The sequence below is a fragment of the Myotis myotis genome, unplaced genomic scaffold (genome assembly GCF_014108235.1).
Source record: "Myotis myotis isolate mMyoMyo1 unplaced genomic scaffold, mMyoMyo1.p scaffold_m19_p_13, whole genome shotgun sequence".
Classification (NCBI taxonomy): Eukaryota; Metazoa; Chordata; class Mammalia; order Chiroptera; family Vespertilionidae; genus Myotis; species Myotis myotis.
This window is the reverse complement of record NW_023416317.1, coordinates 41,393,548-41,416,109: the sequence shown is the minus strand read 5'-3', so window position 1 is coordinate 41,416,109 and position 22,562 is coordinate 41,393,548. Positions and strand designations below refer to the sequence as shown.

Genomic DNA, 22,562 nt, shown 5'->3' with positions numbered 1-22,562 from the left:
AGTATAGTATGTTAATTATCTTTTATTTCTAAGTAAGTGGTAGAACAATGCTTCATTAAAAACAACAAGATCAATAACAACAACAGCAAAAAAACCACTCCAAATCTGCTTTGGTGAAATCGGAATTGACTTATGAAAATGAAAATTTATTTTCTGTAAAATAGCTGTCTTATAATTTAACATCCATTGAGAAATAAGTTTATACTATTAATGTTTAAAGTTGACTACATTTATATTTTATGAAATTTACAATGATAAATTCCTTATACTGTGTTCTGAGTTTAAGATGTAGAAGAAAGACTAGTAGGAGATGAGTATGTTTAGGATGGTCATTCTATGGCGTTTAAACCCTCTTCTTTAGGTTTTTTGATTTAAAAAATCAATGAAATTCTTCCCATTTAAAAGCATCTATCCATGACCAAAGTATTATTATGCAATACAAGCAAACATGTATCCCTAGAATAACCTAAAGTACTGTTTTATCACTTTGTCACTCTTCTTCAGGTTTTAATATTTTTAATGTTCAATTTTTTAATAATCTAGTTATCACTTTCTCTAGTCAACAAAAATCCTGCATTCATTATGATTGCATTTTATTATATGTAATAGAAACCTAATGTAAACATGTAAAAGTTTTACTTTTCCTCTCATATCTAAGAACCAGGGGTAGGCAGTCTTAATTCAGTACTATGACTCCATAGTGTCATTAGGGACCTATGCTTTCCCTGGCTTTCTTTCCTGCCACCTTTAGCATATGGCTTTTTTTCTCATGCCTTTTAAGTTGCCTGCTGCACTTCCATGCCTCATTTCTAAGTCCTAGGGAGAGAGAATTAGGTTGGGAAAATGCATATGCCAACTAAATTTCTCCCTTTTTAATTGTGATAACATATGTATAACAGAATAGTTTTTCTGGAAGCCCCATCCAGTAGACCTCTCCTAACATCTTTGGCTAGAACTGTGTCATGTGGGTACCTCTAGCTGCAAGGAGTCCAGATTGTAGAATCTTTGTAATTGGGCATGTTGCCAGTTAAAACAAATTTGGATTTGTCAATAAAGTAAAAGGGGAAAGTGGATATTGCATGGACAACTGGTAATGCTTGCCACAGTCCCTAAGTTTAACTATTGTGTCATTTATCACCCCCAGTATTCATTCTCACTTCCATGTCAGTTTTTTTTAAAAATTGTTTTTGCTTTGTATAAAATTGGCTAATTGATTCTATGACCAAAGAGACCTTATTTTTTAAATCCCAACTCTGCTATTCTGACACTCATATTACTACTCTGGAAAATGGGTTTAATAATACTGACTGCACAAAGTTGTAAAGATAAACACTCATTTTAGAAAAATGAATACGTAAGTATTTTGCTACCTTACTATAGAAGATTTTGTATTTTTTTTTCTTTTTAGGGTGGACGGCATGTGGATTATGTAGTAGATCAAGTTGTTGGTAAACTGATTGAAGTAGTCAAGAAAAAGAACAAAGCTGGTGTATCAGTGAAACCATTTCAAGTAAGTGATGCTATAGTATTCTGTTGAAGTAGTAAATAATACCAGTTCTGATGTTGACTTATTTTTTTGGTATGTTTTCAACAGGTAAAAAACCATATATGGGTTTTTATTAATTGCCTTATTGAAAACCCAACTTTTGATTCTCAGACTAAGGAAAACATGACTTTGCAACCCAAAAGTTTTGGGTCCAAATGCCAACTGTCAGAAAAATTTTTCAAAGCAGTGAGTAAAACTTGTATTATTTTTCAGTGTGTTTTTATTGAAAGTTAAGTAGTTTATTTTATTTGTGATTAGTTTCTTATATTAACTAGATATAGGCATAGTTATACTACAAACTAATACACTTAATTCTGCAAACTTCAAAGGGTAAACTTTATTTTGTTAAACAATTGGTTATTTTGCCAAGAATTGAAATAGGTAATCTTTTAATTAATTGTGTTTGTAGCTTTGCTTTGGTCATTATAAAGCCAGATATTCCCCCAATAGGTGTTCAGGTCCTGTTAGGACTTTTGATTTCAATCTTTTTATTCATTTCAACTTTATGTTTAGATATTTACCATTGTGTAGTTGTTTTTTTAAAAATTGTGATAACATATGTATAACAGAATTTTTTATATTCTTCATATTTTAAAATTATTTTACTTTGCACATAATTATTTAGGCTGCTTTAACGTTTCTGATACAAGGTGAGAATACAAATAAATAATGAATCTTAGATTTATAACCAAGATTTGCGACTGCTAATAGCTTCTCATAATCTGTTATTTATAAGTAAGATTTGCCTCAGTTACCTTATTCAGCAGTACCCTCAAAAACATATTAATAAACATATGTAAAGTTCCTTTACGTATGTTTGCACTAGGAATGTAAAGATGAATAAACGATAGCTCTTCTTTGGAAATTTATAATTTGGTGGAGGAGTAAGTGTGGTAGTGGTAACATACTTATCAAATTCCATTATCAGAATTTTAAAGGTAGGTTCTCACAAACAAAAACAAATTTAGATTATAGCTGAAGGCCTATGAAAATAGTACTTTTAATTCTGTTCATAATTGATTCAGAATACAAATGACCTTATGTTAATGCTTTCCCAAATTTGTGCTCTCATAAAAGTTCTCATTTTGAACTGATTTGATTTTAGATTTTCTACTTTCTCATTTTTGGAAGATTAAGTTTAAATTTGGTAATATACTTCACCTCTTTTATATCTCAAACATTCCCAAAAACTCTTCTGTACACCTAAAATCAAACTACCCAGGATGATGAAAAATAACTCCACTTGGAGCTGCTTCACTTTATTTTCTTTTTGGTAAACATGTGGTCACATGTTGATTAACTGCTGAGTGACACACTATTTACAATGTTGAAATGCTCATTATCAAACTTTTTAAAGAATAAGAACTATTCGTAAGTTCTTGAATTTATCCTAATGTTTCCTTTATTTTAATATTTTTTATTTGTCATAGTGAATTCAAGATTCACATTTTTGTATTGACAGATATCAGAAATGTCAGTGAATAGAATTTACAAGCTGGTAAATTCAAGGGTGGATCAGCTTAACTGTGTTAATTTTAGCAAAATGAACTTCTGAGCAAAGATATGTATATTTCTCATGGAGTTTATTAGAATATAATTTTTTCATATCTAGTAAAATCTTTTCTTCATGCTTTTATATTTCAGTATAGTAACTGTCAGAGTTAGTTTTACTGTAGTTAGAATAAAATTTACTAGTGCAAATAATTATAATTGTTATTGTTTTGCCCTATAACTGTATAGGGTAACAAGTATTACGTTCATTTTAGGTAAGTGTATGAACTTCTGGCTTGTTTGTATATCATTCATTATGCTTTCATTTTTAGGCCTCTAATTGTGGCATTGTAGAAAGTATCCTGAACTGGGTGAAATTTAAGGCTCAGACTCAGCTGAACAAGAAGTGTTCATCAGTAAAGTATAGTAAAATCAAAGGTATTCCTAAATTGGATGATGCAAACGATGCTGGTAAGATTTAGATTAAAAATTATATATATTTAAGGTTTTATTTGTCCAGTTATATTTTCATTTTCCACATACAGCTAGACAGTAGGATTTTATGTTCAGAGTATAATTTCACTTCATTAAAATTGCTACATGCACCACATATTACTGATTTTCAGGGGGTAGGAATTCAATAAAGTATACAACATTTAAACTATTCTAAGCATAACGTGAGATGATTGTTACAGTCTTTCACTATCATCATTGCGATTATTAAGTTTTATGGCTTCATTTTTCTCATTAGTAAAATTGAGGAATGTGGAGTATATGTCTTTCTAAATTTCTCTAGGTGGCAAACATTCCCTGGAGTGTACACTGATACTAACAGAGGGAGACTCTGCGAAATCACTGGCTGTGTCTGGACTAGGTGTGATTGGGCGAGACAGATATGGAGTCTTTCCACTCAGGGGAAAAATTCTTAACGTACGGGAAGCTTCTCATAAACAGGTATATGTTTGCATATATATGTATATATATATATATATATATACACACACACTTACACATATATGACATTTTCATACTTTACTAAAATTGTTGAATTTTTAAATGTAAAATACTTTCAATTCCTTTTCTTTATGTACAGATCATGGAAAATGCAGAAATAAATAATATTATTAAAATAGTTGGTCTACAATACAAGAAAAGTTATGATGATGCAGAATCTCTGAAAACTTTACGTTATGGAAAGATTATGATTATGACTGATCAGGTTAGTTTAAAAATTGCCACATATTTAAAACTCATCTTTTTCAGATTGTCCTTTCAATGTTTGTTTTATGAGACTTACTCCAAGATAGTACAAGTGAAAGTGATTGTACATCAATGGGGAAGAAAACATTGTTTAATGGCACTGTTTGTGTGAAGCACATTTTACATTGTCTAATTTACGAGTAACCATTTTTTTGGTTAGTTATTATAAAAATGTTTTAAAATATAATAAATGTGAGAAGAGTAGAACACATGTAGTATTAAGGGGTTGAAGCATACCTGTACTTAGAAAGAAAATGAAAGAGTAAATAGGATAATGATTAATATATTTCTATATGATGCGTAATTTTTGATGCGCAAATAGTAGGAGGATTGAATAGTAAAATGGCAGTAACTAGGGAAGAACTAGAAAATTGAAAAGTATGAAATATATGTATCCAGCTGCTTTTCTCTTATGTCCTCTAATGAAAAACATCTGTACAGAAAAATCTTCAACTAAAAAAGCTGCTTATAGTGTTAAGTAGTTTTTATGTCAAAAGAAGACTTGTGAATACCTGTTCTCCATGGACATTGCCTAGTGAAGTTGCATTATAACCATGTTTATTGTATTTCCATTCTTAAATCCGTCTTTTAGTGAAATCTGGTTAAACTATTTCAATGGAATTTTGCTTCTTTGCTGCATTCAGATATTTAAAAATTTGGTTATATAAGTAATTATATTTCATAAAACTATTATAGCTCTCTTTACTAATATTTATTTAGGATCAAGATGGTTCTCACATAAAAGGTCTGCTTATTAATTTCATCCACCACAATTGGCCATCACTTCTGAAGCATGGTTTTCTTGAAGAGTTCATTACTCCAATTGTAAAGGTACTACTTACATTAATATGTTTTTATACTGTTTGCTTAAAGCAGGGGTCCTCAAACTTTTTAAACAGGGGGCCAGTTCACTGTCCCTCAGACCGTTGGAGGGCCGGACTATAGTTTAAAAAAAAACTATGAACAAATTCCTATGCACACGGCACATATCTTATTTTGAAGTAAAAAAACAAAACGGGAACAAATACAATATTTGTATTTGCATGTGGCCCGCGGGCCGTAGTTTGAGGACCCCTGGCTTAAAGGGTAGCAGAAAAACTAATTTTCTTTTTTTATTAATTTAAGGCAAGCAAAAATAAGCAAGAACTTTCCTTCTACAGTATTCCTGAATTTGATGAGTGGAAAAAACATATAGAAAACCAGAAAGCCTGGAAAATAAAATACTACAAAGGTTTGTATTTTAAAATATTTAAAAAATTTAAAATAACTAGTGACATAAATGTATGTTATTAAAGTGTTATAAAATATTTTGAAATTTTGTCTCTTTTAGACTTTAAAATTAGCTGTTGCTGATTTTTAAATAATTGTTAAGGAAAATTTTATAAAGTATAAAGAATAGTATAATGGACTTCCTATGTACTTCAACAATTACCATTTCATGGTCAATCTTGTTTTATCTAAACTCTTCTCATTGCCATCCTATTAGTTTGGAATAATTTCCAGATATTATCCTATAATACTTTAATATGTATCACTTAAAGAGTTTTTTTAAAAGTCCTTAATACCATTTTCATATCTTTTTTTAATAAAATAGTCAGTGTTAAAATTCTCCTGCTTGTACTTCAAATGTTTATCATGTTTTGTTTTGTTTATTTTTTGAGTCAATGTCCAAACAAGGTTCACACATTACGTCTGGTTGATAAGTTTCTAAAATCTTAGTATATTGTTTCTCTTTTTATATTTTTTCTTGTAATTTATTTGTTCAAAAAGTTGGATTTTTTTGTCCTGTATAATTTTACATTCTGTATTTTGCTGAGCATTCCTATAGTTTCCTTAAATATGTAGCATGTTCCTCTGCCCCTTATTCTATGATAACTGGTAATACATTGGAGGCTTGATCAGATGAAGATTAGATTTATGTAGCAAAAACATTTAATAGGTGGTGTTGTATACTTATGTTAGGGGCATGTAATATATGGTTTGTCTTTCTTTTTCCACAAAAATTAATCAGTTGGTCCAGGTGTTGCCAGTTTGATCCATTAGCTTTTCACATAATGGTTTTAAATAATCATTGACGTTCATGATTCATTTAAAATATTTTGCAGCTTTTTTGAGATATAACTGACAAATAAAAATTTATGTATTTAAGGTATACAACATGATGAGTTGATATACATATACATATCCATCACCGCATATAGTTACCCTTCTTTTTTTAGGACATTTAACATCTACTCTCAGCAATTTTCAAGTATACAGTATAGCACTATCCTATATAACAAAAGGTTAATATGCAAATTGTCCCCTCGGGAGTTCAACTGACCAGGAGTTCGACCGCTCACCATGATGTGCACTGACCATGGGGGGGGCGCAGAATGAAGGAAGGCCCCAGCTGGCAGCCAGCAGCTGGGGGAAGGAAGGCCCCGATCAGCCCTGATCGCCAGCCAGGCCTAGGGACCCTACCTGTGCACAAATTTTGTGCACTGGACCTCTAGTTAATAATAGGCACCATGATGTTCATTAGATCCCCAGAACTTAACATCTTCTAACTGCAAGTTTGTATTCTTTGATAGACATTTCACTTTCCCCCACTTCCCAAGCCTCTAAAAACCACCATCTCTTCTCTCTTTGAGTTCTACATTCTTTTGGTTTCCACATTTAAGTGATATTATTACAGTATTTGTCTTTGTCTCGCTTATTTTCATTTTTATTTTTTAAATTGTGCAGGGTTGGGTACCAGTACAGCTAAAGAAGCAAAGGAATATTTTGCTGATATGGAAAGGCACCGCATCTTGTTTAGATATGCTGGGCCTGAGGATGATGCTGCCATTACGTTGGTAATAAAGCAAATTTTAAAAAGTCTGTTCTCATATCCATCCCCCTACCTCTTATACCTTTCTTCCCAGTCTGGGTTTTCTACAATCAGTCTCTTTTGAATTCTAAAGCCCAAACTCGTCAATTTTAGTGTTTTTCTCGCACCTATGCCCCTGATTATGCCCTGTTTTCATAGTTCTTTCATTGAAAAACCTCTGTTCAAGTATATTTTTGATTAAAAGCATATTGGAAAAACCAAATTTCCCAGAAATTAATGTTTTTTGCCTTTATAACTTTTAATTTTATAATGAAATTATTTTGTAATATGTGAAATAATTTCCTGGAATCTTTCAGGCATTCAGTAAAAAGAAGATTGATGACAGAAAAGAATGGTTAACAAATTTTATGGAAGATCGGAGACAGCGTAGGTTACATGGATTACCAGAGGTTAGTCATACGGAGTGGTGATCTGGGGGAAGAAAGAGACTAAAACTGATACAGTCATAATGATAATATTGCTATATAACTTTTTTCTTAGCAATTTTTATATGGCACAGCAACAAAGCATTTGACATACAATGATTTCATCAACAAAGAATTGATTCTCTTCTCAAACTCAGACAATGAAAGGTCTATACCATCTCTTGTTGATGGTAAGTAGCTGTCATTTCAAATTTTTTCTCATTTTTGTACATTATTGAGTATAACTTAATTTCATATGCTTTAAGTCATCTCAATAATAAATCTTAAAATCCATAAATTGTTTTAGAAATATTTTCATAGGACTGAAATATTTTATATTTCTTAATTTGAATATTTTAAAACCCTTTTTGAATTTTTTCAGGAGAATTAACTTATGGCAAATTTTAAAAGCTCTTGACCCAAGTTGATTGCAGACTTCCTAAAATAAATAGTAAAATGGGATTTTGATAAGTTCTAAAATATTTATCAGGGACTAAATTTTAAAAACACCTTTAGATTTCAATACTTTAACTTATTTTACTTAACAAAATAAAACTTTATAAACTACCTTGTGATTAGAGCACATTTTGGTCTTATTTTTTTTAAGTATATATTTTATTGATTTTTTACAGAGAGGAAGGGAGAGAGATAGAGAGTTAGAAACATCAATGAGAGAGAAACATCGATCAGCTGCCTCCTGCACACCCCCTATTGGGGGTGTGCCCGCAACCCAGGTACATGCCCTTGACTGGAATTGAACCTGGGACCCTTCAGTCCGCAGGCCGATGCTCCATCCACTGAGCCAAACCAGTTTCGGCACATTTTGGTCTTCTATATAGCACTTTTTAATTTTCATTTTATAACTTTTAGCAAGTTAGTTGATCTTTGTGTTCCTTGGTTTTTCAACTAATAGCAGATGATTGTACCTGTCCATCTAGTTCTAGCTTTAAGTTATATCCCTTCTATGATGTCTTCCCTAACAATTTTAGTCTAAACTGGTCTCAGATGCCTAAACTGTGTCAGTAATTTTGTGCCTATTATTTTATTTGTGTTAATTTTGCCTTCTCAATTAGATTATAAAATTCTGAAGGAAAGGGACCATGTTTATCATCCTCTTGTTTCTACAATGCTTTGGGCCCACGATGATGATGATGATAGCTAGCATATACTGAAAATTTGTTACTGTGCTCATTGGTCTAGAACAAGAAGAATGTTAAGGAAGCAGAGTGCTTTGCTTGCATTATCTCAATGTAATCCTTATGATCACCCTATTAGGAAGGTAATTATTTCTATTACACTGATGAGGACACTGAGTTTACTGGTTTAGTAATTTGTGCAAAGGCACATGATAAATGGCCTAGTTAAGAAGAGTATTCAGATTAGTAAGAATCTAAACCCTGCATTCTTAACTACCACATACATCTCTCATTTGTAAGGGCTATCCTGATTTGGGATACTCGAATAATAGTTTCAGACTTATTGATGGTTTGCTGCTCCTTTAATTACAACTGCCATTTTGGATATGTGGGTGTTTGGCATTTCCTATGAAAGAAGCTTAGTGCTACTGAGCAGTTTAAGACCAAAAGGTGGTCTTTCAATTGGTACTTCATTTTTGGAATAGATTGAAATGATATCAAAACATGTTAGTTTATATTCCACTTTGTTATAGAATCTCAATTATTTTTAGTCAGTAATTTTTCAAAAACAAACTATATCTTTCCTTTTCTTTATTGACTATATAGGACATTTTTGTCACTAAAAGAAACATTACAACTATATTTTCGATAATATTTTTAAAAGAGGATTATTTTTTTTTTTAAAAATAGGCTTTAAACCAGGCCAACGAAAAGTTTTATTTACCTGTTTCAAAAGGAATGACAAACGTGAAGTAAAAGTTGCCCAGTTGGCTGGATCTGTTGCTGAGATGTCTGCTTATCATCATGGAGAAGTAAGAATTAAGTTTGGAATCAATTGAGAACTGTGCTTACAGACATGAAGAATGACAATGAAGCATAATGAAGTATTTTTTCTTTTATAAGGTCTTTGAAAATGTAAAAGAATTGAGTTTGGATTTTAATAAAAATTAGGGAATACTTACAGCGAATTAAAGTTTAGAATATTAATATTATGTTCTGTTTCTATTCTATAGCAAGCATTGATGATGACTATTGTGAATTTGGCTCAGAACTTTGTGGGAAGTAACAACATTAACTTGCTTCAGCCTATTGGTCAGTTTGGAACTCGGCTACATGGTGGCAAAGATGCTGCAAGCCCTCGTTACATTTTCACAATGTTAAGGTAACAGCTTGCTGATATAATGGTATCAAGCTCTATTTGAAGTTTATTGGAACTTACTAAATGGTTAATAGAATTGTAACTATGGAGAAGTATCAATGGGGATTCTGTTGAGGTTAAATATTTTAAATTATTTGATAGTAAATAGAAGGAAGTTTGTTGATATAAATTTTTATGAATTATTGGTGAAACCAGTCTTAATGAATGTAGGATTTTTCTGACCCAAAACTTCACTTTTTAGGCTGAAGATGGGTTTTGTGATTTAGACAGAGTAAGAGGAAATTCTTAAAAAGTTATTTATCAATACTAAGAATTTAGGTAGGTAAGTATGGAAGTAAAATTGGATTATCTTATTCTAGCTTTATGCCTCAGAGAAATATATTTGGTAATAAGGCTAGGTCAGTTTTACTGTGAAGCACGTGTTCTCAAAATTTTAAAAATGCACTCTTTTAAAAATATTTTTTTGAAATGTAGTTTTTAATTATGTATACAATTTTATTTCCAAAAACCATGACATTTTTCCATATATTTTTTCTCTTTTATTAGCTCTTTAGCAAGACGGCTTTTTCCTATTGTAGATGACAACCTGCTTAAGTTCCTTTATGATGACAATCAACGGGTAGAGCCTGAGTGGTATATTCCCATAATTCCTATGGTTTTAATAAATGGTGCTGAGGGCATTGGTACTGGATGGGCTTGTAAACTACCCAACTATGATGCTAGGGAAATTGTAAACAATGTCAGAAGAATGCTAGATGGCTTGGATCCTCATCCCATGGTAATTATTTAGAATTTGTTGCTTATATTGTTTATTTAAAAAACGTGTAAACTACAAAGTCCAGTCATTTTAAAAAAGTAATGGAACCATTTTTATTTTAGAACATATTATAGACAATAACTACTTTATTAGTATACAATTTGAGATGTGCTTATTGTAAAAGATACAAGCTGGAAAAAGCCTGGACCTAGAGATAAGGCTTATGGGGAAACACTATTGAAATATACAAATACTCAGTATTTCAGGCTTTCGTATCTAAAGTATATAAAGAATAATGTTTTTATGACAAAGTTATGTAACTTTAGCATATATTTCTAAACTACTGACCCATGCTTAACAACACATTGTATATATTTTAATGTATCCCTGATATTTTTTAGTTTTGCCCTTATACCATTCACTGTGTTTAGTTCTTCCCCAAAACGCCACTCAAGAGAAACCTCTCAAGAAAGTGTCTATCACTGTTCCACATGATTTAAAATCATCTGGAAATTTTCTTTTTCTCATGATACTTAAGGAAAGGTTATTTTGTATTTTTCTTACAAAATGGTAGTGCTCATTGTAGAAAATAAATAAGCAAAGAGGGAAATGTACTTAATAAACCCACCATGTAGAAACAAACTTAATATTTTAATGTATTTCTCGCCAAGTTTTATTTCATTTTTGTATTTTAAAAGAAAACAAAAATTAGATTATGTGTATGATTACTCAGGTTTACCCAAAATGTTTTCCCCCTTAAATACTTTATATTACCAAAAATATTTATAACAGAAGCCATCAAACTACTTTATGATTATAGCATTTATTTTCATCCTTTTAGATACTTTTTAGGGTATTTTAGTCCATGTATTTGACCAGTGCTTCTTGTGTACCTAATATATCTATTTATTTACCGATCTGTTTAACCAATTTATTGATTTTTGAGATAACGTGCTAAGTGGTGAGAGAAAAAATTGTGATCTCTGTCTTCAAAAAGATAATCTGTTGTCAACACAAGACTTTGGGGCATGAAGTTTGCAGGGACAAAAGATAGTTGCTCATTGTGCCAGAAGAAATGTCCTGTGCTACATGCCCAACTTCTTAGTGATATAACAAATATGAATTTTAAAAGAGGGAGAGAGAGCACTTGTAATTAGGCTGAGAAAGATGAGTTACATTTATATAAGTGAATGGGGTGTGTGGAGCTTAATATGTGTTAGGGCTGCTGGATAGAGTGAGTGAAAGTAAGAATATTCAAAATATTCAAGCAAATGTGGAAGAAGAGTAGTACTCTGGAAGGCAAATCATTGGAGGAATGGTAGAGTGTTAGATTGGGTAAAGACTGGGGAAGGCTTTCAAAGTAATGTCCAAGCAGTTGGAAATGAAAGGGTTATTAATCTAGGGGGAAAGGAGGTGTGGAGACAATAAGCTAGGGGATAAAAAGTACTATTCTAGGAAGACAAAGAAAGATGATTCTAAGGTTTTGCAATTGGGGAATAGATTATTTTAACAGAAGCTGTGAATTCAAGACTGAGTGATTTTTTTTTTTTTTTTTTAAATTTGGAGAGGGACTATGGAGGATGAGGAATTGAGTTTCAGTCATGTTTATCTGTCAGTAGCAGTAGACCACAGACTTCGAAGCATTCAAATGTATTGGCACATAGGACAGAAGTGAAAGCTTTAAGTTATTTTTATTTTTCTCTGCAGCTTCCAAACTACAAAAACTTTAAAGGAACCATCCAAGAACTTGGTCAGAACCAGTATGCAGTCAGTGGTGAAATTTTTGTGGTGGATAGAAACACAGTAGAGATTACAGAGCTTCCAGTTAGGACTTGGACACAGGTTAGTATAAGTATGTGAGCTGTCTGTAAAGAGGGATTGCATTAAGTAGTTCTTTCTGGTAAGAATATGCATGATTCCATCTTTGTTTGCCTTAAGTCTGTATAGTGTTTTAAAATTCCTGTATACATTTCTGAACCATTCTATTGAATTTGTGCTTTGAATATTTAAATGTAATTTTAAAGTTTTTTTAACTTAGCTTCAGTTATTCAACATTTAGATTTTTAAAAAATATTCTTATTGATTTCAGAGAGGAAGGGAGAGGATCAGAGAGGTAGCAACATCAATGAGGAGAGAGAGTCATTGATTGGCTGCCTCCCGCATGCCCCACAATGGGGATCAAGCCTGCAACCCAGGCATAGGCCCTGACCGGGAATTGAACCGCGACCTCCTGGTTCATAGGTCCAAGCTCAACCACTAGGAAAGCTAGGCTTAAGCTACCCTTTAAAGAGACTATTTGTCTATCTTGAAATGACTAGAAGAGTATGTAAGAAATAGTTTTGAACCCTTATAAATATGGCCAATATTCATGTCAGTATCAACTGTTACAAATCTAAAGGTATGCATGTCTTCTCTTGTCAGTTCTAGTTGATATAGTTAACTCTGAATACAGTTCCCTCATTGTCTTTATACCCTCAGCGTTTCCCTTGCTTTGTGGAGTATTAGCAGATCAGAACCATTATCTTGCATATCTTCTTTCACTATTGAGATGACCATATACTGTCTTCTATAGTGACTGGGCATGAGATGACAGTGATGGAGGTTTGCCTCCCCCCTACCCCCCACAGGAACTGATAATTTTTTAAAAATTGCATGTCTTGTGGTATGAGAACATGAGTGTGTCATGAAAAGCATTACTTATTGTTAAATCTTTTATAGGTATACAAAGAACAGGTTTTAGAACCTATGCTAAATGGAACAGATAAAACACCAGCATTAATTTCTGATTATAAAGAATATCATACTGATACAACTGTGAAATTTGTGGTGAAAATGACTGAAGAGAAACTAGCACAAGCAGAAGCTGCTGGATTGCACAAAGTTTTTAAACTTCAAACTACTCTTACTTGTAATTCCATGGTAATGATTAAGATTTGCTATTAATTTAACTTCTCTCGCATGCCATATGTTGGATTTTTGTAATTGGTTTCATGATGGGAGTGGCTATAGTTAACTCTGAATACAGTTCCCTCTTCTCCCCCCATACATTTTTTGTACATTTATTTCTTTTCCTCTACTGTTATCTATTACTCTTAATCCCAACTGTGCATTTGTGCATCTGTGCTTGAACATTCAGGATGCACATACTGACTAAAAGTTAGTTATGAGATTGATTGTTGCAGGCTTTTCATCTGCCTTATGCCTGTCCCATTAGCATTTTAATTATGAAGTTCTTATCTCCTCATAACTCCAATCTGCCCTATTAAACTTGTGTATTTGTGTTTATATATAGTTGTAGAGGAAGATAAGAAGTTAATATGTATGATTACCCTTGTTCCATCCCCATCCATTCCCATTAGCTTTTAGATTTAAAGAAGAGTAAAAGAAAAATAGAGTAATTGTACAGTGTCTGAGAAAGAGTACCATAAAAAATGTCAAGAAAAGCTGACGGAAAAAAGAAGTAAAAGGATAGAGAAGAAATAAAATTTCAAAAAAAAAATTAAGGAAGTTTGGGTGAATTATAGCACAATTATAAAAACAAAGAGGCAAATGCACATGCATTGAGTATATAGGAGAGAGGACTTGTAGGTTTAAAAATTTTAAAGTTAAAGATAGAATATGTTTATTTTTAGTTGAAAACATTTTTTTCTTAGGTGGTTTTATAGCCACATTAAGTAAGAACCTTTTTAAAGAACCTATATTTATCTTTCAGAAATATTTTTATTTAAAATATTTTCACAGTTTTGAGAATTGAGTTCATCAGTTTCTTAGAGTCACTAAAGGAATATTTACAGAAATGTACTTAGTAGTTTTGGCTTTTAGGGGTAGTGTGTGTTTAAATAAGTGTATTATGATTTTAAATACTGTAGATGTCACATAAGTTAAAAATACCAGTACAGATTTATGTAATCTTCAAAAATTTTGTGTTTTGCTTATTAGGTACTCTTTGATCATATGGGATGTCTGAAGAAATATGAAACTGTGCAAGACATTTTGAAAGAATTCTTTGATTTACGATTAAGTTATTATGGTTTACGTAAGGAGTGGCTTGTAGGGATGTTGGGAGCAGAATCTACAAAGCTTAACAATCAAGCTCGTTTCATTTTAGAGAAGATACAAGGGAAAATTACCATAGGTAAGACACAACTTTTAAAAATTTAAACATTAGTTAAAATGGAAAAAATCTTTATTAAATAGAAGACATTTTTATCAGTAGAATATAAACAAATACAAATTGAATCTCTTTTCTTGATCCTAACTTTATTTTTCCCTCACATAGAGAATAGGTCAAAGAAAGATTTGATTCAAATGTTAGTCCAGAGAGGTTATGAATCTGACCCAGTGAAAGCCTGGAAAGAAGCACAAGAAAAGGTAATCATTTGCAGAACAAGACATTCAGAGAAGCTTTTAAAAGCAACTTCCAAAACAAACAAAAAACCCAACCCTTAAAATTTAAATTTAGTACTGCTTAAGGTGTTAAGTTGTCTGTTTGGAGACTGAAGTCTTCTGTTTATCCACAGAACAGATACAGTACAGGAATTTGCAGTGCACACCCACCACAAAGCACTTGGCCAGTGTGACTCAACCAGGGCCTGGAGAAATGACTCCAGGTGTGAGAAGGTAGCTCAGTCTCCTTGGCCTTTTTTCTGAGCCTGCCATTAAAGGGTGTCAGTTATGGTGGTGGTTTTTGTGAGCTGCATGCATATTATCTGGGAACTATACTGGTAGTACATAAATAAGTTTACATTGGTCATTCTCTGGTCACAGCATCGTAATCCAGTCACCATTCACTTGATCTGGTTTCAATTTTTCTGGGAAGAGTAGAGACAAAATGTTTGATCTTATAGTATTTATCGAGCACCATCTGTATTCTGTCCTGTGCTTAGATCTTTGGCTGGAGATTTAAACCCTGGAACTTGAGATTAAAAGTCTGATGTTTTTAATTAAATTGTCCATTTTAGATCATAAAGTACTAATATTAGTTCAGTGAATGGAATATTGAACTTTGAGATTCCTCTCAAGAATTAGTTTCTTGCTGTTGTGCATAATTAAAGGAAAATTTTAGAAAGGCAATGCAACATTGTGATTGAGAACGCAAATGTACAAAAGGAAGAAAATTGGAAATGATTAATTTTTGATACTGTGTTAGCATCTTTAAAATATAGTTATGATTATGTGACATAACTTGAACTGAAACTTTAAACTTCCCTATACTTATGAGTTCTCAACCATAATGTTTTTCAGATTTTTCATCAATCTGTATTGAAATGCTGCTTTCATTTACACTATTATAGCTTTTTTCAATTTTGAATAGTTAATAGAATGCTATATATTAGAGTGAGAAAAATTTGAATAAATTATATATTTTGCAAATCATAGTAAGGTAATAGGCTTATTCATCATTTGAGGAAAAAGCGGTAGGATAAGATGGGGAGCATTCAGAATTAAGATAACCTAACAAGCATTTGCTTTCCTTTCAATGTGTTTTATTGCATTCGTAACCCCCAAATTATAGTTTATATACTAATTTGCCCTTCTGTATCACTGTTTAATTTTTGTCGTAAAAAAAATCAACTAGTGAGCTAATGAATTTAATGCTTAGTTTTAAAAGATATGTGTTTAGAGTTTGAGAATGCCCTTCTGTTGGAAATAGACTTCATAGATAAAACCTAGTACTTGGTTTTAATAATTCATTGCCACCATCAGAATTTGCTCAGCATCTTGGTCATGGGTTCATTTTGTGGGTTCCATTTGTGGGTTCAAGTAACAAAAGAAGCACCCTTAAAAGCCTGTCCTATTGTGTAGAATTTGGAGAAGAGAGAATTATAAAACAGATAATTAGAAGATTATAGTATTTTGGGTTTTTTTCTTTTCTTCAAAATCATAGTAGAATTTGGTCATTAAACCTTGAAAAGTTTATTTATATTTTTATTTCTGAAAGTATCCTTAGTCACCTTCATGTTAACAATGATAGATAAACATATTTTGGAGTGCTCGCTAATAAATAATACTCCAGTGTCATCAAAACCTAGAGCAAATATACTTGTAAAGTGTGGGTCTAAGCAGGATTTTATGACACTCTAATAGTATTTTTTAGTAGTGTAACAACCTAAATATTCCATAGCAGCACACTGTTTCATGATGAACTTTTTAAAAACTTATCACAAGTTATCCAGGTATCTATTAATGATCTATCAGCCGAACAACAGTATTCCTTATTTGGCTGCTGTTGCATAATTTTACAGTTTGTTTATGTAATGCGGCCTCTTGCTTTGCAATTTTTTACTTTTATCCTTTTGTTTCTAAAGTATACTTACTTAAACTTGACTTCGTTTATATGTATTATTTTACTTGAACATTTTAAATTAAATTGTAAAACTTTTTTTTTCTCTTTTGGTTACCAAAAGTGAACTTTTTTGTTTAATGGAGTGTCATGGTTAACTCAGTCATTTTTAATTATCTGAGTGCCTTAAACAATTTAGATGCAGTTTTATGTAATGGCTGTTATTATTTAAAAAGATTTAAAGGTAATGTCACCTACAATTTCTATTAAATTCATTGCATTTTGAAATTTGGTATTAGCATGAGGATTTTTTTATTGCAATCCTTTCTTGTGAAAAAGACCTTATGAGTCAAACTTTAGAATAGCCCTCATAATTCAGACTCTTACTCAACAGCTGTTAAATTCTTAAGTGAATTTTCTTAGTCCTTACATGATTAGTCTTGCTTAGAGAATTTTTATAAAGAATTCATCCTTAGAGAGTTGACTGTACCTTAGCATATTTAGTATAACTGTAAAACATTTTTCACAAGTGACATTTATTTTGGGTTTCAAATTGTTCATTCACTCACTGATATAAAAATTTGACAAGATGCAGTGATAAAACTTTAGTTCCACTCTATTAATTTTGTGTCTTCTCATTTTGTGAATTATAGTGCCTGGGCAATACAGTTAATTTTTTATCACATTCCTGGATGAATAGGGACTGAATATACCACTCCTTTTGAAGACTTTATTATACATTTTTAGAACATTTAAGCTTTTTATAGGAAATATATTTTTAGGTAATTTTGCAGATAATCTAAAATAACTCCACTAACTGAAGATGTAGCACTAAGAATATAGCATTAAAGGAATTTTAAAATCCGTATTCGATAAAATTCAACAGTGATTTGATGCTATACAGGACTTTAATACAAAGTTTATTATTTTTTACAGGCAACAGAAGAGGAAGAAACACAAAACCAGCATGATGATAGTTCCTCTGATTCAGGAACTCCTTCAGGCCCTGATTTTAATTATATTTTAAATATGTCTCTGTGGTCTCTTACTAAAGAAAAAGTTGAAGAACTGATTAAACAGAGAGATTCAAAAGTATGAACTTTTGTGGGTTAAATAATTTGAAACTATTTCAGTGCTATCCATATCTTTGTTTTTCTTTTTTCAAAAAGAAGTATTTTGATTTACCATTTATACATTTTTTCCTATTATCGGATGTTTAAAATCATACTACTTTTTTTATCATAGGGGCGAGAGGTCAATGATCTTAAAAGAAAATCTCCTTCAGATCTTTGGAAAGAAGATTTAGCAGCATTTGTTGAAGAACTGGATGTAGGTTAAATCCCTAATATCTATAATAATAACAGCGTAATATGCTAATTAGACCAGACGTCCTTCCAGACGTCCTTCCTTGGGGGGAGGGGGGGGTGAAACCGCAGTGGGCGGGGGCGGTGGCGGGCAGGGGGCTTTCACTTTTAATCTGTCACTTTATTTTATTATTTGATAGTTAGCAAAGTAGGTCCACACAATGAATTTATTCTGGATATGGTTTTGTTACATTGAAAGTGTTTAGACTTAATTTTTATGTTGATCAATGTCATTTAAGATCTAATGATAAAACTAATTGAATCTCTGTTGTATGTTGGCACTGTAATCCTCAGAATGACTCCCACCACCAAAACAAATGAGAGAGGTTATTTATTATTAACCTATTATATAGATGAAGATCCTGAAGCTTAGAGAGGTTAAGTAACTGGCTTAGAGAGGAATTATATCATTATGGTTAAGAGCAATTACTTATCCTCTCAGTGTCCCAGTTTCCTTATCCATAAAGTGGGGGTCACATGATTTTTAAGTCTAGCACATAGTAGGTGCTTTATGAGTTACAACCGTATTTACCAAGGATTTATAGCTAATAAGTGGAAGAGCTAAGACTGAAATTGAGATCTGTCTGATTTCAAAGCTTATGTAATTTCTGTTAAGCTATCATGTTACAAGGATTTCTTAACTCTTCAAAAGATTAAGATGGCCCTTTTAATTTTCATACTTTCTGACTTTGTTTATGAACAGGTTTTTTTTTCTGTTATGGCTAAAGCAATAGTAAAGAATAACTTCGTACTTAACTGCCTATGATTTGCTAGAATTCTGATGATACCACATCAGAAGTCTTGATTTCATAATACAACATAGGGTTCTAGAATTGGAGGAGACCATGTAGGTCATTTATTTACTACCCTCTTGTACTACAAATGAGAAGCTAGATAGACTTGGGACTACAACCCAGGTCTTCTATGTAGAATTATTATTTTCCCCATTACTTTATTTTAGATCACTTGAAAGGAAAGCTTTATCCCTACTGAGTGAATAAAATTAGTTTTAACTTTTATGCAATAGGTATTGTCTTTTCTAATGTTATGTATGCTCCTGTTGTCACTCCGCCTCCTTTATAATTATATTTCAGAAAGTGGAAGCGCAAGAACGAGAAGATTTAATGGCTGGAATGGCCGGAAAAGCAGTAAAAGGTAAAGTTGGGAAACCTAAGGTGAAGAAACTTCAACTGGAAGAGACAATGCCCTCACCTTATGGCAGGAGGATAGTTCCCGAAATCACTGCTATGAAGGCAGATGCTAGCAAAAAGTTGCTGAAGAAGAAAAAGGTATGACATATCTCTTGTTTTAGCTCATTGGTAGACTCCACCTCCATAATGATGTATATATGTATTTTAATTTCACTATTTGCTTAAATAATGCTTTTCTTGTTTCTAATATATTCACTTGTGATGGGAAATCATTTGTTCTATGAGAGCAGTTGACCCAAAGGAGGAAAACATTAGTCAAGGAACCACATATGTAAAGAGTAACCTACTTGATTTCATTTTTTAAAGTGAGAAATAGAAATACTCTGCTCAGCAGCATTCTAAATGAAAATCATGGAACAACAAAAAATATATATATTAAATTTAAAATATAAACTTTATTACTATATCATGACAAATTAAGAAAAGGAAATCCTTTTATAGTGGAAAAGGATTTGTTTGGCTATTAAAAGCTATCATGTTTTACTATTTAGTTGTTTTTACTATTAGTTAAAAAATCATCAAGTACATCTTATGTCATTGGCATTGATTGGTACTATTTAGGATTCAAAAGTATGAGACTTACACCCTCCAGCACATGGGCAAGAGTTAGCTAGAAGAAGGAGACATTGAGAATATTGTTCAGAGCAGAGGAAACAGGGGGGCATGATGTTCTGAAAGAGAGAGGCTAATTTTTCTGCCCATATTGATTTTAGAACTCAGGTGATAGGTAGGTAGGTAGGTAGGTAGGTAGATAGATAGATACATAGATAGATAGATAGATAGATAGATGTGCCCAACAGTGTAATTAGACCTTGGAAAATGAGCCTAAGAGCTGGAGTGAGAGATTGGTACAGAGCTAAGATTTGAAGTATAGAAGCACTGTGATATCAGAGAGATCACTTTCTGCTACTGTTCTAATAAACTGAGGTCTCTACTGCTTCCCTCTTACCTGGCTCCCCACCACACACAGGTTAATGTAAACATGCACTTGCTTTCTCCTTAGGGAAATGCCTGCTCTCCTCTTTAGTTGGTGTGTGTCAGGTTTAGTTCTCAGCACTGTTCTCTTCATCTTACATAGTTCTCTTGAGTAACATAATCTATGCCCAGAGCTTTTCCCACTCACACAGTGACTCTTAAATCTATGTCCCTAAGCTTCTCGGGAGTGCCAAGCTACTATAGCTATTTAAATGTCCAAAGCCTTTCAAACTCAGCATTTTTGAAACTGGACTTATCCTAATTTCAAAACCACTTTTTCCACCTCTGTACTTTATATCAGTTACTAGCAACATCAGCCATCACTAACATAAACCAGAAACTTGGGAATTTTCCCATATAGTCAGTAACTAAATCATACTGACTTCTTGTGAAGCAATTCTGAAATCTACCTCCTTATCTCGATTCCCATTAATACTATCTTAGGATTTGATGTTTTCTCTGAGATAATTTAAAGGGGTCCTCTTCACTAGTCTTCCTATCTATAGTCATCTAATCAGGACTTCTATCTTTTTCCACTTCGTTCCTATGGCAGGAGGATTTTGTAATCTCTTACTACTAGAGTGATATTTCCAAAAAGTAAGTCTGATTATTATACAAATGCTTAAGAGTTTTCAGTGACTCCCCACTGAATACACACAGACTCCTGTACACAGTGATTTAGCCCCTGCATGCCTCCCTGTGTTTCTGTATGTCTAATCTTTCCTCTCACCTTGTCTTGAATCCTAGCAGACTATTTGTAATTCTCTAAACAATGTGGTGATTCATGCCTCTGTGTCTTTTGCCAGGATGCTCTTCCTTCCTTCCTTCTTACCTGGCAAACATGATTACTTCAAAACCCATCAGAAAGGCCCCTCATGGAGTCTTCCCTGGCCTTGCCCTAGGCAGAGTTGCTCACTCCTTCCTATGGGTCACTGTTATATCGCCTTGTATATTTATTTGTATTGTAATGACTTGTATCCTCTCTCTCAGTAATCTTAGAGTCAGAGGACTTTGTCTTATAATGCCTAGCAGTGCATGACCTGTGTTTCTTATTTTCCTTCAATCTGAAGATTTTTTTCTAGTATATAGAGACCAGAACTATAGCAACTTATTTTGCAGGTAACTTTTGGTGTACTTAGTTATTGGTCTTAATGCCCCATTGATAATCAAAAGCGGCCTTATTTCTTTTTATTATGGTTGCTTTTAAGTAGCTGTCGTCTCATGGTGCGTACCAGAAGATTAGAGTGGTAAGCAATATGATAAAGTAAAATATGGTCTTATCAAAGTTATCTGTTAAGACCTCATTAGAATTACATTTTATTTTATTTTTTTACTCACCTAATATGAAGAAGCAATATATTGGCTGGAAATGTATCTCTAAAGTACATAGTATTAATTTAACTTTCATTTTATTCATGGTTTGATTTTTTTTTTTAATGTGTAGGGTGATCTTGATACCACAGCAGTAAAAGTGGAATGTGATGAAGAATTCAGTGGAACACCAGTAGAAGGCACAGGAGAAGAAGCACTGATACAGGCAGTGCCTATAAGTAAAGGTCCCAAACCCAAAAGGGAGAAAAAAGAGCCTGGTGAGGATTTTTAACGTATTATTTTGTGTGAAAAAAATCTGTATATTTAGAGTATTACCAGATTCTTTTGATTGTGCTTTTTTTTTTGTTTCGAATAGTTTAATATCTCCAATGTTCATTAACATTTGTTATTTTATAATAAACTTTTCATTATAACAGTTTTATTTTTGCTAATGGCATTTGTATAAGTGTTGATACATGTATCATTGTTGTTCTTTTGGTTTTAGGTACCAGGGTGAGAAAAAGAAAAGCATCTACATCATCTGGCAAACCTAGTGCAAAGAAAGTGAAGAAACGGAATCCTTGGTCAGATGATGAGTCCAAGTCAGAAAGTGACTTGGAAGAAACAGAACCTGTGGTTATTCCAAGAGATTCTTTGCTTAGGAGAGCAGCTGGTATTGATACATTTTATATTCATTTTACTGTATGTTGTAGTTCGACCAAGTTAGTGATACTCATATAAGTTGGTATTGTTAGTATTACCAATATAACTAAAGGGCTAAACCATTAGTGTT

At 32.5% G+C, this 22,562-nt stretch overlaps 1 protein-coding gene across 5 annotated transcripts in view; it reads left to right on the top strand.

The window, feature by feature from the left end:
- The window catches only part of TOP2B (DNA topoisomerase II beta), a 61,563-nt gene that overhangs the window by 29,707 nt on the left and 9,294 nt on the right, over window positions 1-22,562 (top strand). For all 5 annotated transcript variants that reach the window (XM_036332774.1, XM_036332773.1, XM_036332775.1 and 2 more), the window contains exons 9-30: window positions 1,409-1,510; window positions 1,595-1,732; window positions 3,370-3,508; window positions 3,834-3,991; window positions 4,131-4,256; window positions 5,018-5,128; window positions 5,423-5,528; window positions 7,025-7,134; window positions 7,466-7,558; window positions 7,650-7,764; window positions 9,400-9,521; window positions 9,723-9,871; window positions 10,415-10,646; window positions 12,333-12,467; window positions 13,344-13,544; window positions 14,565-14,760; window positions 14,905-14,996; window positions 17,845-18,000; window positions 18,154-18,237; window positions 19,367-19,561; window positions 21,903-22,047; window positions 22,275-22,442. In XM_036332774.1, the coding sequence (XP_036188667.1) occupies window positions 1,409-1,510; window positions 1,595-1,732; window positions 3,370-3,508; window positions 3,834-3,991; window positions 4,131-4,256; window positions 5,018-5,128; window positions 5,423-5,528; window positions 7,025-7,134; window positions 7,466-7,558; window positions 7,650-7,764; window positions 9,400-9,521; window positions 9,723-9,871; window positions 10,415-10,646; window positions 12,333-12,467; window positions 13,344-13,544; window positions 14,565-14,760; window positions 14,905-14,996; window positions 17,845-18,000; window positions 18,154-18,237; window positions 19,367-19,561; window positions 21,903-22,047; window positions 22,275-22,442 (3,073 nt within the window). The remainder of the gene's footprint in view (window positions 1-1,408; window positions 1,511-1,594; window positions 1,733-3,369; window positions 3,509-3,833; window positions 3,992-4,130; window positions 4,257-5,017; window positions 5,129-5,422; window positions 5,529-7,024; window positions 7,135-7,465; window positions 7,559-7,649; window positions 7,765-9,399; window positions 9,522-9,722; window positions 9,872-10,414; window positions 10,647-12,332; window positions 12,468-13,343; window positions 13,545-14,564; window positions 14,761-14,904; window positions 14,997-17,844; window positions 18,001-18,153; window positions 18,238-19,366; window positions 19,562-21,902; window positions 22,048-22,274; window positions 22,443-22,562) is intronic.